The sequence below is a fragment of the Rhopalosiphum maidis genome, chromosome 2 (genome assembly GCF_003676215.2).
Source record: "Rhopalosiphum maidis isolate BTI-1 chromosome 2, ASM367621v3, whole genome shotgun sequence".
Taxonomy (NCBI): Eukaryota; Metazoa; Arthropoda; class Insecta; order Hemiptera; family Aphididae; genus Rhopalosiphum; species Rhopalosiphum maidis.
In genome coordinates, this window is record NC_040878.1 from 28562916 (window position 1) to 28581199 (window position 18284).

The 18284-nt window shown below is 24.8% G+C and overlaps 2 protein-coding genes across 2 annotated transcripts; one reads left to right on the plus strand and one right to left on the minus strand.

The window, feature by feature from the left end:
* Window positions 1-6738: 6738 nt before the first annotated feature.
* Window positions 6739-12893, plus strand: LOC113553571 (double-strand break repair protein MRE11). The gene is made up of 9 exons (XM_026956958.1): window positions 6739-7003; window positions 7353-7515; window positions 8258-8397; window positions 8461-8859; window positions 8968-9210; window positions 10339-10556; window positions 10640-10788; window positions 12264-12390; window positions 12459-12893. The coding sequence occupies exons 1-9, from the start codon at window positions 6907-6909 to the stop codon at window positions 12684-12686; spliced, it is 1764 nt and encodes a 587-aa protein (XP_026812759.1). The 5' UTR covers window positions 6739-6906; the 3' UTR covers window positions 12687-12893.
* A 1287-nt stretch (window positions 12894-14180) lies between these two features.
* Window positions 14181-14624, minus strand: LOC113552421. The gene has a single exon (XM_026955305.1). It carries the CDS (start codon window positions 14622-14624, stop codon window positions 14181-14183), a length of 444 nt encoding a protein of 147 aa, XP_026811106.1.
* Window positions 14625-18284: the final 3660 nt, after the last annotated feature.

Consider the following 18284-nt stretch of genomic DNA (forward strand, 5'->3'; position numbering starts at 1 on the left):
TAAAAATGGGACCATTTGTTATACCTTTTATTTAGACACAACACAATTTTCGAATAACTTATTTAGGTATTGTTTTAAAATCATATATTATGGTATAACAAAGTTTTTAAAATGCTTAGTTTTATATTTTGTTTTCAAATTTATACCATAAACTGTTTGGTAATAATTAATAAATAAGTAATTGTCTTACTTTCAGACGCCCGAGAATAAATTGGATGACTTTTCAAACAGTGATCTCACTTTAGAAGATAAAAAGTCGTTGATGGAAAAATCTGAAAGCTGTCTTTACGAATGGACCGGAGTAAAAATCCTTATATTATAAATTATAATTTAATTAGCTTTAATTAAAAAAAAAAACCCGATTTTTGATCTCATTATTTAATTTTTTACAGAATTTGGAGACACAACAAAATGTAGTTCTTCTAAGATTAAATACAAGTTTAAGAACAGACAGATTTATGACCCAAGAATGGGTGTGTTTAAATTTAGGCATGTCAGCTGGAAATTTCCGAGAATTTGATTTAGATTATAGAACAAATTTTAAGAATATTTTTAATTTTCTAGAATTACAAGTAATTTTTTTCAATTATATAAAAATAAAGTACATGTTACGCCAATATAAAGCAAATATTTGTATTACTTAACACAGAAATCAGTGAACAGGAATACTAGGATAGATATTCAACAACTAAAGAAGAAATGTATTAAAATACAAAAATATATCAAAAAACACATTGATATGGATCCCGAAGCAACAGGCATCGTTGCATTTATGAAGTAAGTAATACACAATATAAATTATCTTAATAATTATTGTCATGATTTATAAAAATATATAGTTTATATACCATCAAGTATTATGTATATATATACTTATTTACTATTTAACAAATTATTAATGAATAATTTATTTGAATAATAAGTTCAATTCAATTCAAGATACGCGTGGTTAACCATTCAAAGAATAATTCAAAAATGTAAAATTGCACAAGTAATACTAAAAGATAGGATTAGGAATGAGAATAAATAATCAAACAAATAATTATAAATTTAACTATACGTATAAATGAGTTTAATACCGACAAAGGCTATTGATCACTATAGATGGAGCTATGTTTTGCTAAATAATACTAGGATTTATACATTTAATAATCATACTCAATAAAGGTTGAAACCCGTAATTTTACTCTAGAGATTAATGAAAACGGTTTTTATAAACTAGGATGCAAAAATTAAGATGGTAAAAATTAATCCATAAAAAAACTATAAATAATATTTTATTTTAAGTATTTTTAACTAAAGATTAAAAATATAAAACTGACTACTGAGACAGGTAAATGTTAAATTTAATAATTCATTTATTTATAACACGCATTTATTTTGTTCAAAATAAATAATTATACATTATTAAAACTGATAAGACCAATATAGATTTAAATTATTAGACGATAAAAAAGGTGGTCAAATGGTTACCTCTCCGCTGTATAATTTAATGTGATTGGGAATAGTAAAATTTATTAATATAAGTACGCAAAAGTTCCCACATTCAATAATGCATTTAAATTAAAACAAAATAATTAACACCGTTATTAATGGTTTAAATGCATAATTTTGTTCAAAATTGAATTTTTTATATTTTTACGAAAATATCATAAAATTTAAAATCTTAAATATGAAAATAAAATTGTATGAATTTGTAACTGCAAAATAATTTATTAATTTTCGTATAATTATAATTATAATAAATAAAACATATACCATATTATATTATTGTTATTAACTTTTGAGTCATTACCACCTTACCATAAAACAATGCGAATAGGTTTATATAGTATAAGTTGTTGCTCAACTTTCATTGTTTTTATAGGGGTGCATGTATGTCATGTGGAAGACCAGCGAAGATGGTTAAAACAAAACGGCTTTCTCTAAATTATTCTGGTCATAGGAGACAGTTTTCCAATAAGTCTAATCCGATAGAAAAAAAAGAAATCTATCATTCCAATAGGTAAAGATACAAATATACGACCTATACTTACAGTATCAAATTAATATAAACACAATAAACATTCATAAAAAACATTTAATAATTACCAATAAATTATTTTTTACCTATATTAATGTTAGCTATCTAAAAATGAATAATATTTACCAATAATAAATCTATATACACAATACACGTAAACACTAAATAGAGGTTCTTAAGTGTTTATACTTTTATAGTATTATATAGTATATGTTTATGCATAGGTACACATTTATAATAGTAATTAGTAGGTACCTATTTATACTCTATAGGGTAGGTATTTTTTTAAATCCTTTATTTTGTTTTATTTTTATATTGACTAGTTTGTTTTTCATTTAATGAACCTAATAACTTAATTAGATTAATTATTTACAGTTTAAATAATTTAATTTAAAAATATGTTTATATAAATCTATAGCTATTAGTTAAAATAAAAACTTAATACAATAATACAAGTTAAATATCAATTCAATAATATATTAAAGGTACAAATTTGTATCAAATTGCTTATATCAAAGCATTTCAATTTACAGTGTGCCATTTGATGGAATAGTATGAAGAATCATTACAAAATACAAAATAATTAGGTACCTAATTAAAAAATTTGAGTACCGCACAAATACCTACTAATGAGTAATAGGTACTTACTGTTAAAGTGTTTACAATAGTCTATTGTACATATGTATTAATATGTTATTATGTGTAACCTGAGTGATAGTTAAAAACCAAATAATATTGTTTTATCTAAGTTAAATAAATATTTTCTTCCTTATTTGATTTTAATCCTTTTCATTTAAATATATTATTAAGTAACTATATTAAGTTTAATTTAACTTAGTTAGAATTTTAATTTAAACATTGTAGCCTTTAAAATACCATATAATTTATTGTCATTATATATCGTCCATTTTAGTGATAAAACGATAAAAAATAAGCCAAAACAATCGATCACAAACAATCAATGTATGAAACCTACTACGATACCAACAGAAACTTGTTTATGGATAAATAGTGTTCCTCAACCATGTCATCCGTTTTTAAACAAGAGAACGGGAAACGTAGAAATAGATTTAGAGCGAATAAGAGCAGATGTAAATAGGTATGAAATATAAATACCATACATAACGCAATTATTAATAAAATATATTTTAAATTACATTATCAAGGTGACTTAATAGTTAATACTATATACTATATGTATACATTATACTTATTTATTTTAATTATATTTTTACGAATAACATAATATGAAACCATAAAAAGAAAATCTCTATTGAAGAATCCAATATTATAAATCTAATTGTTTCTTTCCGTGTTTTTCTCCTTAGATTCGATTTTGTTGTAAACATATCTGCACATACCTAATTACTACATAATATCTTTAATTTAAGTTTACAAAACAACAATTGAAAATCATATATTTTCTCTTGCAATCCTATCCAGAACTTGGCAACAACTTAATTATATCTACCTTTATAGTTTGATACGAAAACTTAAATCAATAAAACCGTGTGTTGATGATCTTTAAAATTCCATGTAATTTATCATCATTATAAACCATCTATTTTAGCCGTAAAACGATAAATAACAAGCTAAATTCAAACAATCCTAGGGAGAAACCTGCCATGAAACCGAGCATAAAAGTTTGTGGGTTTATAAGAAATGCTCTCCAACAAAGAACTACTTCATTAATTTCTTCAATATACGATGATAGTAACTTCTCATGTTGCTTCAAAGGACACCAGAAAAGGTAAAATTACATTATAACGTATACAATTCATAAAATTTTAAAAAATATATTTTTTATTCAAGGTAATTCATCAAGTATATTCATCTAGTCATACTTATCTTTATTTTTTCTTTTAAAAATGTATTTATTTAACTACTGATTTTTGAAATTTTTAGTATAATAATTATTAATAATTATATTTTCAACTATATATTTTTAAACTACATAAGAGTGTTGGTACAGTGTGACAAGAGTATAATATAGATAATGGGTACATATTTTTTTCAAACGAAATCCAATATTTTTTACTGTAAGTTATTATTATTATTCTAGTACTTACTTATCCGTAAGCGTAAATAGTTTAAATTTTTTAAGGGGAATAATATTCTTCTTCTATAATATTAACTAAAAATAATGTATTATGCTTTGTACTAAATAGTAAATACTAAGTTTTGAATTGGAAAGGAACTTTTCCAGAATTTAGGAGGGACTAAATCCCCCAAGCTCCCTCTAATTTGTTACAATATTTATATGCTAATACTTAACTGTTATATTAAATATATATTCAACACTTAGTTTTCTATACACATTAATTAATTTAACAATTAACATTGTCTATAAAACAAATAATAATCTATGAAAATAATTAAGCTTATAATAATTATAGTCATAACTCTGAAAACCATTATAATAATTTAAATGTTGTATTCTCTGGGCTCAAACACAGTAGACATATTTATTGTCTCTACTAATAATTAAAATAATATAATATGGTAGATAGTAGATACCGGTTAATTAATAGTTAAAGACAAATAGATAAACGAATCAATAAATTAAATTAAATATATTGACAATATAATGTAGTCAGTGGCATAAATTTATTTTTATTTTTGAGGGGGGGGGTCTAAAAAAATAATTAAGTTTAAAGTTTTTATAATAAAACAGGTGAACGTCTTTTGGAACGTCCCCACCGATAATACACTATTCTATAATATAATTAAGTATCATTATATTTGTATATACTATATAATATATAGTATATACAATATATATATTTAATATATAGTATATATAGTTGTATACTTACTCAATATTACATTAAATATAATTCTCATAAATTATAATCATATATTATATTATATTATTAGAAAATCCAAAAAACGACAAATCTGGAAATCTTAAGTAATAAGGAGTGGTGATGGTTCTGGATCAAATACACCACCACATAGCTGAATTACTTTTTAGATGTTCGTACATCTATCATCAACAATACCATTTGAGGTTAGCATTTTTTAAGTAATTTATATATATTTTACTTTTGCTTACTTAATAATGAATGAGAAAAGTCTTTAAACGGTAATCTTAAAAATACTTAGCATTATCTTTATTTCTGAATATAGCCCCCAGCCCCTCACAAAAGCGAAATCATGTGATTTACAAAATTTAGTAGATAATCATAATTTGCATTAATTTATGCAACAAAATCTAACCAATTCGTCTAAATAATTCAAAATAATTTTTTTTGAAATTAAATAATGTACCAGCATGTTTGTCTATGTACTTGCAAAGTTTAAATTCTCTAACAAAAATGTACAAACAATTTTCAATCAGATATATAGTATTGAACAATATATAGTATATTCACAACATTCATATTGACGGTCCGTAGATACTAGATAGTAACAATAGTCAATATAGGTAATGCATATTTTTTAAATGTTGATAGATAACTATAGATAGGGTCATAGGGGGTTATATATACCTACCGGCTACCATAAATCATTGATATTAGAATAGACTATTGAACTACATATTCTATTCTATAACCAATGCCATCATAAAGCGATAAACCAAATGAATACTCGAATACTTGTGGTTATAAACTATAATAACGGACTCAGATAGCAGTTTAAAGTTAATTAAAGTAAGTCTGTTCACACAACCTTCACTCTCAGATATACCCTTGTCCTAAAGTTATTCTATACCGTATTCCTATTTCCTACTCTACAATAATTTGTCTTTCTTTGGATTAAAGATAAACGTGCCTTATCACATTAGAACTAATACAAAAGATTAGCATTGAATTATTTTATTTTATTCGCATGCTCAATCCCTTATTGTGCAATAATAAATACATCTCCATTAGAATTAAACTGATTATATACAAAATACTATTAAAACCATTATATGGACCTACGGATATCAGCTTTGGGGTTGAGGACGTTGAGGTAATGTGAAAATCCACTTTTCAAAATATTGCAACTCTTAGATAACTAATGAATACTCCACCCTAAATTTCAAATCATACACTACATACCGACTCAAAAAGTCAAAACTTAAATCAATAAAATAAATGATAAAGCAAAAATCTTTTACAATAGATTCCATAACCATTTAAATAATCATCTAATATATAAATCAATACCAATAAAAAAACTTGGCCTCTTCCACAAATCACAATACCTGGCAATCATCCGAGACGCCTGAAACGTAAATGATGTGATGATCTAAAATAGATCTAAATTAAAATATCAAATTAATTAACAAGCTAACAGTAAATTTCATTAATGGGTGGCTTCTTTCAACAACATTCTCATGACCATGTAATTGTAACTTTTATTACATATTCTTATTGTGTCTAGCTATTGGTACAGATTGTTTATTACTTGTAAAAATGAAATAATAAAAAATAATAAAGGACCATTTTTTTTTATATTGAAATTATATACATACTAATATACTATAGTACTATACCTATCTTTGTCCGTACTAAAAAATTGTTGTTAACTTATTATTATTGTTGTTGTTTAGGTATAAGTTGCCTTCGGTATATGAAAAATATTTCATTCATCGTGTTTGAGACAACACTGTTGTTGTTATCACCGGTGGAATGGAATCATCTGCGGTCCTTGGTTCTTCCCGGGCTTTAAATATTTTAATACTATGATACTAGATGTAGAATAACTGAATAGATTGAATAAAATATTGTAAATTGTTCAACTATTGTTCATTGTTTAGTTTTAGTGTTAATTTTTAATCTTGTCGTTATTTTTTCTACTATGAGTACTGGTGCTTAGAAATTTTAAAATTTTAAATTGATTAACTCAATTTACTACGTATAACACAATATTACTGCTATAATTTGAATTTCAAAATGTCTGAAACAAGTGTTCAAGACGATTCAGAAAACTTCAAAATTCTTGTAGCAACAGACTTACATTTAGGTTTTGAAGAAAAGAATTTGGTTCGAGGTGAAAAAAAATTGCTTTTTATCTATAACATGTGACCTATACTAGCCGTGCATGCTACTATAATATAATTATGTATTATAATAATATATTATCTATTATTATAAAATTTAATATACCTAATATAAGTATATATCATGGCTATTTTTAAGAGAATAGACGTGACATTTATTAGTTTTTTGTGTAGCACACATAACCTAAACATTTTATGTCGTGTTTACCTACTTAAGAAAATATATTTATTTTTATCAAAATTACAAGCATATTTCTATTTTACATTATTAATATTTATTTACCTAATTTTAGGTAATACCCACAAATTATACTCATTTATTTATCATTTTTATTTTAGCTGATGACACATTCAATACATTTGAAGAAGTATTACAATTAGCAGTAAAAAATAAAGTTGATTTTATATTGTTAGCTGGTGATTTATTTCATGTCAACCAACCTTCAGTAGCATCTTTAGAAAGATGCATTTCTCTCTTGCGTACTTATTGTTTGGGAGACAAGTAAATATTTAAAGAACTTTATAATAAACTTAAGTCTATAAGAGTTATATAATAATAATAAATAATTAACTAATTAATTTTTATTAGGGCTAAGATTTGTTAGTAAATACATATTTTAACATTATTTGGAAAATATCTGCATTGTTATTTACATATTTTGTAAATTTTGACAATTTTGGTGGTTTAGTAGTATTATATATTTATACATCGATAATAGTACTCGTAAAAATTATAAGTTTATAATGCATATAGGAAATAAGTATATGAAAGTATTAGTTAAATATTAATAACTTGATTATAGTTTATATTATTTGTTTCTGTTCGATAACTATACATTGATGATTTTAGATTATACTTTACATTCAACAATTATTAGACAAAATATATTTATGAATTTTCAACAGTGTCAGTACTTGCGTTCACATGGTGGTAAAAATATCTTTATATTTTATATTTTTAAATTAAATTGATTAGAAATTAAAAACAATTTATTGTATATTATTTAAAAATTATTTAGAATTTTACTTTAATTTTACATGTTAAAATAATTTTAAATTTTTCTTATTACATATTTTTTATTTTATACTACATATTTTGGCCATTTTAATTACATATATATGTACATATTTTTGGTTTTTTATTGCATATAAATCCCAGTCCTAACTATTATTCACCAATCTCAGATAAAGACTAGTATGAATAAAATATTTTTCAATTTTCTGATTTTATTTTTATAATATAGACCTATAAATATGGAATTTGTTTGTGACCAAGCTGAAGTATTTAAACATTGCAATCATCCTATTGTCAATTTTGAAGACCAAAATCTAAATGTTTCGATTCCAGTTTTTTCAATTCATGGCAATCATGATGATCCTTGTGGTAAAATATTTTAATATTATTTATTCAATTAAAAAAAATATTGATATGTAAAACATTTTCAAGGTTATAGAGAAATGTCATGTATGGACCTTTTAAGTTCCATGGGTTTAATTAATTACTTTGGTAAGCAAACAAATCTTCAAGAACTTAAAATAAATCCTATACTTTTAAAAAAAGGATCAAATAAAATTGCCATTTATGGTTTGAGTCATATTCGAGATGAAAGGTTAGAACGACTATTTAAGGATAAAAAAGTATTTATGAATCGCCCACTAGAAGATGTAGATGATTGGTTCAATATATTTGTGTGCCATCAAAATCGTGTAAGTCGACCAGGTACAAAATATTTATCTGAAAAATGTATTCCAAGTCATATAATGCTTACCATTTGGGGACATGAACACGAAAGTTTAATTGATCCTGTTCGAGGGGACTCAAGTTCAGGTTATATTTGTCAGCCAGGTAATAGCAATAATAGTGTTTGTATAATTATAACTTGGCTTAAATTAATATTGCATAAAAATTTTTCTATACCTAATGTATTGAAAATAATTACTAATTTACTATTAGGTAGTACCGTAGCAACGTCTATGTGTGAAGGAGAAGCAGGTACAAAATATGTTGGACTACTAACTATCAGTGGTAAACGTTTCAAAATGGAACCACTTGAATTGAAAACTGTTAGGCTGATGCACTTTGAAACAGTAAAACTATCAGAATGTGATGAAGATGTTAGTACTTCAAAGAAAACTCAAGAATTTGTAAGACGACAAATTGAGGATATATTATTGAAATTGAGTCTTAAATATAGTGGTAGGTTTGAATTATTTTAATGGAAACTAAAATTTAGTATTCATTCATTATAAACCCATTACCAGTCAAAATTAATCACTTAAAATTTAACTTCCCATCAAATAAATTTTCAACTTTATCTTTGATTTTACTATTGCATTCTATTGCTATGTAAGAATTATTACCCCTATCGTTATCCTATTCTAAAAATATGTATTCTATGTATGCAATAATATAATTTACAAAATACTATAATATTTCTTTTTTACAATTTAAATTTAACTTAACTTAATTATATTAAAATTTAGAAATGTTCTCATTAATAATATAAAATAGAACAATATTAAGGGTATTGTAGCAAGTGTACTGTTTGTTTTAGATAGGTACATACCTTTTTTTTTTAATAAATAATTTATCAACTTGTAAAAACTAAGTACTTATGTCATAGAAAATAGTTCAGAATAAATTTCACTAATTTATTAATAAATTCATGATATATTAAATAATAAATAATTATAATTATTACAGTAGAGAAGTTATTGATATGGATAGTTTATTTTTGTCATTTATATTTTTTCATTTAAACTTTTAACTTAAGTTTATGTATAGCCTAGAAATTAATATTTTTTGCTAGATAAAATTGTTATCTCCTGCATAAACGTAGGCTTTTGGGGACAATAATTTTCATTGTATTTTATTTTTAACTTATTTGTTTATTTGTCTTAAATGTGTTATATATGCACATTACACTGAATATGAAGAATTTAATAAAATGCTATTAAGATAATAATCTCAATAACATTTTATTTTGATATACTTTTATACATTTATATTTGTAAATAACCATTGTGGTATTCAATAGTATTAGCCAAAATAAAAATTCTGGTAGATAAAGGTTGAGTGATGATTTTAAATGGTAGTTATGGCCCCTCCCCCTCCCACATAATTCATGGGTATTTCAATGTTATTTGTTCATGTCTTTTTTGTTATTTTCGAAACATGTTAAAAAAATGAAATGATATATTAAATAATGATAAAAATTCTAATTGTAAAATTTGAAATGAACATAAACATTTTTTGAATGAGCTAAAATCTACCCATTAAAAGTGACATATTGGCTATATAATTTAATTTATTAATTATGCTTAGGTCACACTAAACAACCAAAATTACCATTAATACGACTCAGAGTCGAATATACTAATGAAACTCAACATTTTAATGGCATTCAATTTGGTCAAGAATTTCAAGACCGTGTTGCAAATTCTAATGATATGATATTATTAAGAATGGAAAAGAAAAGTGTTCAAAAAAAAACTAAATGCATTGATGACCAAGCTCTTTCAAATATTATGGATAATGAAGAAGTATTATTCTTACAGACCTAATATTATTAATATAAATCAATTTAATTAATTTTTATTTAATATTTATAATGATTTTGATTTAGATGGATAATATTGAACATATTGTTGATCAATATTTTAGAACTACAAATGAGGAAAATCAATTAGAATTATTATCTGTAGATGGTATGGCTGAAGCAGTTGATTGGCTTGTAAATAAATCGCGTCTTGATGCAATAAATAAAGTTGTAACGTGAGTATTAAAAAATGTATGAAAAATATTATTAAAATTAATAAACATAAGCATTTCTTCAGTGAAGCTGTAACATTTTCTATCAATATATTTTTTAAACACAGAAAAAAAATTTGTTAGTAACTTCAAACTATTATGATATGTAAATATTACTGACAAAAATCCAAAAATATGAAAAGTAAAAAATATGCAATTTCATAGAAATATGTGCTCTACTAATAACAGCGAATGTTAAAAACATTTAAAAATTACACTAAAATATTACTAATAATTTATTTATAGGGCTCGGAAGTTGTTGCATTTGCATGTTTTTTTTTAACCGTTAGATTTATTGCTAAGAGAGCTAGAAATTCGTTCTAAGACACTAAGAGAAACATATCAAAAGGTTATAGTACATATTTTTGCATACTTAGTGATTTTTAGATTATAGAGCATATTTTATAATTTATGAAGATTTAGTATTAAAATTTGTAAATAAAAAAATAAGTACATTAATATTGAGAGATATTATTAGATATTCTTGTATCGTATTTTTTTTTTATTTTTTGTTTAAATTATGATTAAAAATTAAAGATCAGAATTATTTTTATTGTTTTGCTTTTTCCGTGTTTATAATATTTTATAAAATATTTTTGAAAATAATAATTTTGTGTAAAAAATAAAATATAAGTGCATATTTTTAGAGCATATTTATACTTTTTAAGCGCATTAAGTTCCAAGTCCTAAATCAATCTAATTTTAATATCTGTATTAGTTAATAAATATTTAAATAAAAAGTGTATATATTTCCATAAAAACATTAAATAAAAAATTAAAAAAGATCAAGGAGAATTAACTATATTCACTAATTATGGCTAGACAAATAAAATGTAATTAATAAAAAGTAGCTTTAATACATTATACATTTTACTTAATCTATTGAAAAATATGTTATGAACATGATTTGAAAACTAGATTTTCATAAGGGTAATCTGTTTAAGGCCTTTGATTTTATATAGTACATTAACCTTATCTTAAATTTCATTAAATGTTTTGATTGAATTTAAAATACAACACTAAAGTTATATCCAATTATAAAAATTATTTTTCTTTCTGTAAATCTTTTGTATTGAGTTACCATTAGGCATTAACTCTAAACAAACCTTAAATGTTTTATTTTCATTTGCCGAAACAAAATTTCTACGTAAATCCAACTTTAAAATGTGAATTTTCTTAAATCCTGTCTTATTGCACATCTAGAACATTAAAGGAACTACTATTGTAAATTTCAAGTTATCATATTTTTAAAATGTAGTAATCAATGAGTGAATGGTATTTGGTTAATATATATATTATATATGTTTAAAAAAAAAAAATATATTTATTTCCACATTAGGTAGGATCTATTTTATTCAAATAGCATTTATATATTTTTAGTCTTAAACTCATGTGTTATAAATTATTTGAATTTTTAAATAAAACTTAATTATTTACAGACATCAAATGAAAAAAATGAAAAATCATGTTATAAAACAAGAGGATTTAAATGAAAATAATATATCAGAGCACATTATTAATTATCACAATTCTCGCACCCAAAAATCAAAAGATGAAGCTAATGATGTATGACATTAATTTATTGACAAATATTAATGAATTACTGTAGGTATTTAAGACTATTTTAATTTTAGGTTCGTGAAGTATTGAGTTCCCAGCAATATACAGCTCAAAATGATTCTGACAACGAATCAAATATTTCACATGCCAAATCAGATGATGAAGAAATAAGTAATGATTTTTCTGTAAGTACAAGTGTTCAAAATGTTCGAGGAAAAAGAGGTCGTGGCAGCAGAGGATCCAGAGCAGCTACTACCAGAGCTAGAGGAAGAGCAAAAGGCCAGACTAAACTAAATTTTTAAAAAATGTATCATTATCTCATCAATAATTTTTCTTGTTTACTGTAAGGTTATTAGTTGATAAGTTATTATATTATTAATTACTTTTTATACTGTTATGTATTTAAATAAGTTACTACAAATTCAGCAAAACTAAACTACGATTTGATTTTGTTTGTAATAATCATTAATCCTAGCAAACAAAATGTAACTATTATTTAGTACTATAATGTCAATGGTTCTAATAAAATATTTTTTCATTAATATTATTGTTAATTAACAAAAGTGTGAAGTGTTTGGTTAATAAAATAATAGAAATCGTAGAACATAATACACTTACCAACAATTATAATAATATAAATTATCTATATACTATCTAAATATGCAAACTCAATTATTTTTTTGTACATATTTGTAGTTTAAATTTGGACGAAATTATGTATTTTAATGATAAATAACAATGTTGATTATTTCGTTAATATTTAAAAATATTGTTCCTGGGGACAGCACTATGTATATTTTGAATTTTACTATACCTTATGACATTTTAAAATACTACATAATTATAATATGAACCTATTCACACAGTTTTATGGTATTTACTATTTACTGTAATACTAGGTAGTTAGTATTTATAATCAATGGTATTATTAACTTTGGAGTTTATTAATAATTACAATGATATAATAAATATTAAATGCAATGTTTTAGGGAAAAACATCAATCTATCACTGTCCACTACCACAATAAATTACTGATAAAAATAGTTTTTCTCCGTTTCAAATTCATTTTTCGTATATAATGTTAGTCTTATGTTACTGATTTTAAATTGAACACACTTACACACCCATTACAGTACCCACTAGTCAGTCGACACCTTACAGGAGACCGGTACCAACTTGCTAATTTCTTTTAATTGTAATTCAAAAATGATAACTGTAGAGACTGGCAGTATATGTTTTACCTAATAATTATATTAGTATTTAACAGAAATGATACTTATAAATTTAAAAATATTATTTTGACATTTTAGTTCTATACTTAGACATTTTAACGTATTGAAATTTTTATTCTATTTTAATACTATTACGCGGCGACCGTTTCGAGACATGCTCTCGGCGGTGCAATTTATGTGTACTGTATACAGCGCGTAGCAAATGGTAAACAATTACACTATATTATAAGCAGTATAAAGGTACGGTTTCCCTGCAGCGTCCAGACGTCGCGTCTAGCGTCAACTACTAGTCTGGACATAGTAAGCAGACAAGCAGAGTGAAATATTATCAGTAATGAACTATAAAGTGTCTACGCACATCATAGACATGCATTATAAAGCAAATTTAGCAAATTATTGTATTTTTTTGTTTTTTAATAATCTTGGGATGGAGTACTGGACCATATTAATTATCAAGTGCGTGAATGTTCAAAACGTATTAAAAATGTTTATTATGATATGAAAAAAAAATACATACAATTACCTATTTTAAAATAAAATAATTAGATATACATACATATCAATCAGAAAAGTCTGAGGAAGTGTCTCTTGCTTGTATCCGATACTGAATCTAATATTTCGTCAACAATGAAGTCCATTTTGTACAATTTATTTTCCTCTGTGATTGTGTGGCTAACAAAATTATTCCATATTTTAGGTGTTATGCGTTGAATTCCATCGCTGAGTAGTTTCTTTACATCACTCGACTTGCACGTAGTATTGTGTTGTTTTACATGATTTTTTACCATCGACCACGCTAGCTCAATAAGATTTAGTTCATCGTGGTGAGGAGGTAAACGTAAGACCACTTTATTACCTTTTAACGCTTCTTCATTTATTAAATATTTATCATGAAAAGGTTTGATTTCATTCACTTTTTCCATTAATAGATGTTTCATCATTGGCTTATCGACGACGCAATTTTTAAAAACCAGCCATTTTATTATGTTTTCTTTTTTCCAATCCATTGTGGGAATAGGTTCTTTTTTGAGCGAGCGATACGAAATATTGTCCATTACTATAATACAGTAATCCTTTAACCTAGCCAAAACTCCACAAAACCAATCATAAAAGATGTTACTAATAAATTCGTCACAGTAGTTGGTCGCGTTTTTTTTTTTTTTTTATAATTATAACACATCAAACAACCATCAACGAAGCCTTCAATTGAACTTATATGGAAGGCTAACAAACATTCCCCTTTGGCTGTTGGTTTTTTCGGTCTTGTAGATAATCTTTTTATTAATGTATCTCCAATACAGTCATCGACATTTATTGACATTTCATCTAAATAATATATTTTTCGACCTTCGCTCCGATAACGTCATATGTCTAATGTAATTCTGTCGCCATACTACGAGATCTTCTGTTTCAGTTAATACTCTGTCCGGTTTTCTTTTAGTGCATTTAAAATTAAATTGCTTAAATACCCGATGAAAATGTGATTGAGATATATTCGGAAGGTCCGGATCATTCTTAATGACTGGCTAGGATTTCTATGCAGTAAAAAATTGTAAACTATGTATTTTATTTACAAAAATATGCAAAACCATTTTTTTTTAAATATTAGTTAATATTATTACATACTATTATTAAATTATGATTTTTAAATTTTCAAATGTGAATGACTGGCGATTAAATCGAAGATTTATATTGGCTGAAATTGCTTTCCACATCACACTATGTTATTGGAGCATATTTAAATGACGTGATTTGTCCTGGATTTAAAGTAATATTAACATCTTTTTCTTCCGTTTTATAATCATCGTTAATTATTTTACACAGTTTTAGAAATGTTTTGAATCCCTTATTCTTCATTATTAGTATTAACTACTATTAAGTTAATTTTAGTTTAAATAGGTAGTATATTTACGATAATTCGAAAAATAAACCAATAATAATAGACGTTTATTAAATAAATGCCATTTTAAATTAACAAGATTCTCTACAATTTATTTATTATTATATATTATTTAATTATATGCATTATGTTCAAAATATGTAAAAATATGCAAAAAAATAAATTGTACTATTTAATCAAGAATAAACCAAATCATGTATATATCTGACAACCAATCAATTTGGACTTAGGAAAAAAACATGGAAATGTATAGAAATCTTAGCCCTATTTATTAGGCTCACCTATATCTACACCGGTTTTTATACATTAAAATTTTATGTTAAAATCAATTATCGATTTCAATTTTATCGTTATCTTAGTATCATCACCACTTCAATATTTATTTATTAATACGGGATATTCGCTACACATTGTACCTAATTACAGTACTGATGGATATAAGCACAATTCCTATAACATAAATATAAAATATCATATCTTCATATCCTACAAAATTTAATTTTATCACAAACGTTCAAAATGAAACAACATAACATTTTACCATTACAATCAAACTCGGCTTCGATATTAATGTTGTGTTAAAGTGAGACATCTCGGTATATTTTTATCATCTGATTTGAGTTTCAAACGTCACATAAAAACTATTTGTGCAAAAGCCTATAGAAATTTAGGTTTTATAAAACGTAACTGTACATATAATATACATTATACAAAATACATACCCAAAAGTTTTGTAACTTTCATACATCCTGCCTTGTTCGTTAATTTGGAACCATTGACAAACAGATTTGATCAATAAAATTGATAAAATCCAAAGATATATTAAGGCCAATAAGGATTAGGGGGCTGGAGCATAACGTGTCTTAAGTATAGACAGTATAGTATAGCGATAACTAATATAGTCAGTATAAGTTATTATAACTTATAAGTATAGTTTAGGCACTACAGCACTACATATTACATACACATTTTGGCTGTATAACACAGCCTGTGTCAATGTGTGAGAAGTTAATTAATATTATAATGCTTAATCCGTTATCGTATTTTTCGCGACGGAATTGTTGAATATAAAAATTATAAATTTTAATTGATATAATAATTAGTACTATTTATAGTCAATGATACTATAAATTCGTAGACTCGTAGTGTACTCGTCCTATGCCATCATAATTATTGCTTATAGCAGTTATAGTACTACCAATAAGCTAGTAAATAAATATAAAATAATACAGCTCTTGTCTGCCGTCTGGATAAAATTCATGCGTAACCCACTTGCAGACATGGGTGATCATTGGATTGGTATCTACGGTATTAGTGCTCTATAAGTTATAATAACTAATAAATACGTCATGCACAAATTAAAAAAAAATAATTTACATAAAAAAAAAATGATAAGTATAATTTATTTAATATTATGAAACAAAAAAATTAAGAACTTTATAAATGTGTTCTAATAATTAGTTCATATCTTCAATAAGTAGTTGGGGCAATATGCTTCTTGAATAAAATGTTTTTAATTGACTTTTCATTTTGTCTTCCTAAAAAGTTTAGTTACATTTTATTTTTTTTATACATCAAACCTGTATGCAGTATAAATATGTATAATTATTAATTATTTGAATATAGACCACAATGAGTAAACATAAAATATATTCACAATCATAGTCATCGAAATACAAAAAATAGCAGTATAATGTACCTACTTGAAATAATATGAACCGTTAAATTATACTTGAGTAGTTGAGTGGACTACCTATTACCAAAGTCAAGAAATAGTATATAATATTATACCTCTATACTTATGAAATTATAATGATTGTTTATTTTTGTACAAGCTATTAAATGGAATCAATAACTGCCATGAGCTTTTGAGACTTTGAGTCTTATTATTGGCATTAGAGCCCTCCTGTTAATACTAGACATAACAGCATGTCACCCTATTTTGTTATTTATAACTCTATTATTATTTTTCGTTATTATCATTATAATAACGAACATTTATTCAAATTTGATTATTTCTTTGATGATAGTTCAATGTAAACATATGGTTGTGTGTAAAAAATATTGTTATTTATTCATTAGTTGTATACTATGTTATTTCTAACTTATGTTATATGTATCTTCTGCAGAGGTGGATTTCGTAGTTATTATCATAATTGTACAGTCATAAGAAAATGTAGATGTGTAATCGCTAAACAGTTAATCAACAAAGCGGTCATAAAGTATCGGTACGTAGATATTTTAACATTGCAAAAACTAGAGAAAAAAAATTAAGTTCCCCTCGGCCACCACCAAAAATAAATATATTCGGATTATGGTACTGTTATATTATAATATGACTTATACAGTTGTACGAATTATATTTGTATGATTGTATTACACGTAAGTATTATAACACTTGTGTTAATAGTACCTGCTGCACTGCTGCAGCGCACCACTTGTCGGCTTGTCAGTAGTTTAGATGCAATAACTATTTCTTAAATAAATTATATAGGTGATTTGTGACCACTGAGTCAACAACTAAGCACAATTTTCTATCACCTTATGACCTAAATTATGTTATGAATGTTCGTAATTAATTTTAATTTTAATACAATTATTGAATTCTATATTCCATATAGAAAAATATCGTTTAAATTCAATTTAAATTAAAAATATTTTAACACATACAATCTTCTAGTGTATACTTTATAAACAGTTGCTTAGTTCTAATAGTTCTATAATTATACTGGAGATACCACGGGTTATCTTAGAAATATATTTTAGT

Coding starts and splice junctions, on each gene's coding strand:
- LOC113553571 (XM_026956958.1), top strand. CDS start 6,907: ATGTCTGAAACAAGTGTTCAAGACGATTCAGAAAACTTCAAAATTCTT. Junction 7,516..8,257: donor ACTTATTGTTTGGGAGACAA/GTAAATATTTAA, acceptor TTTATAATATAG/ACCTATAAATATGGAATTTG. Junction 12,391..12,458: donor CAAAAGATGAAGCTAATGAT/GTATGACATTAA, acceptor TTTTAATTTTAG/GTTCGTGAAGTATTGAGTTC.
- LOC113552421 (XM_026955305.1), bottom strand. CDS start 14,624: ATGGATTGGAAAAAAGAAAACATAATAAAATGGCTGGTTTTTAAAAAT.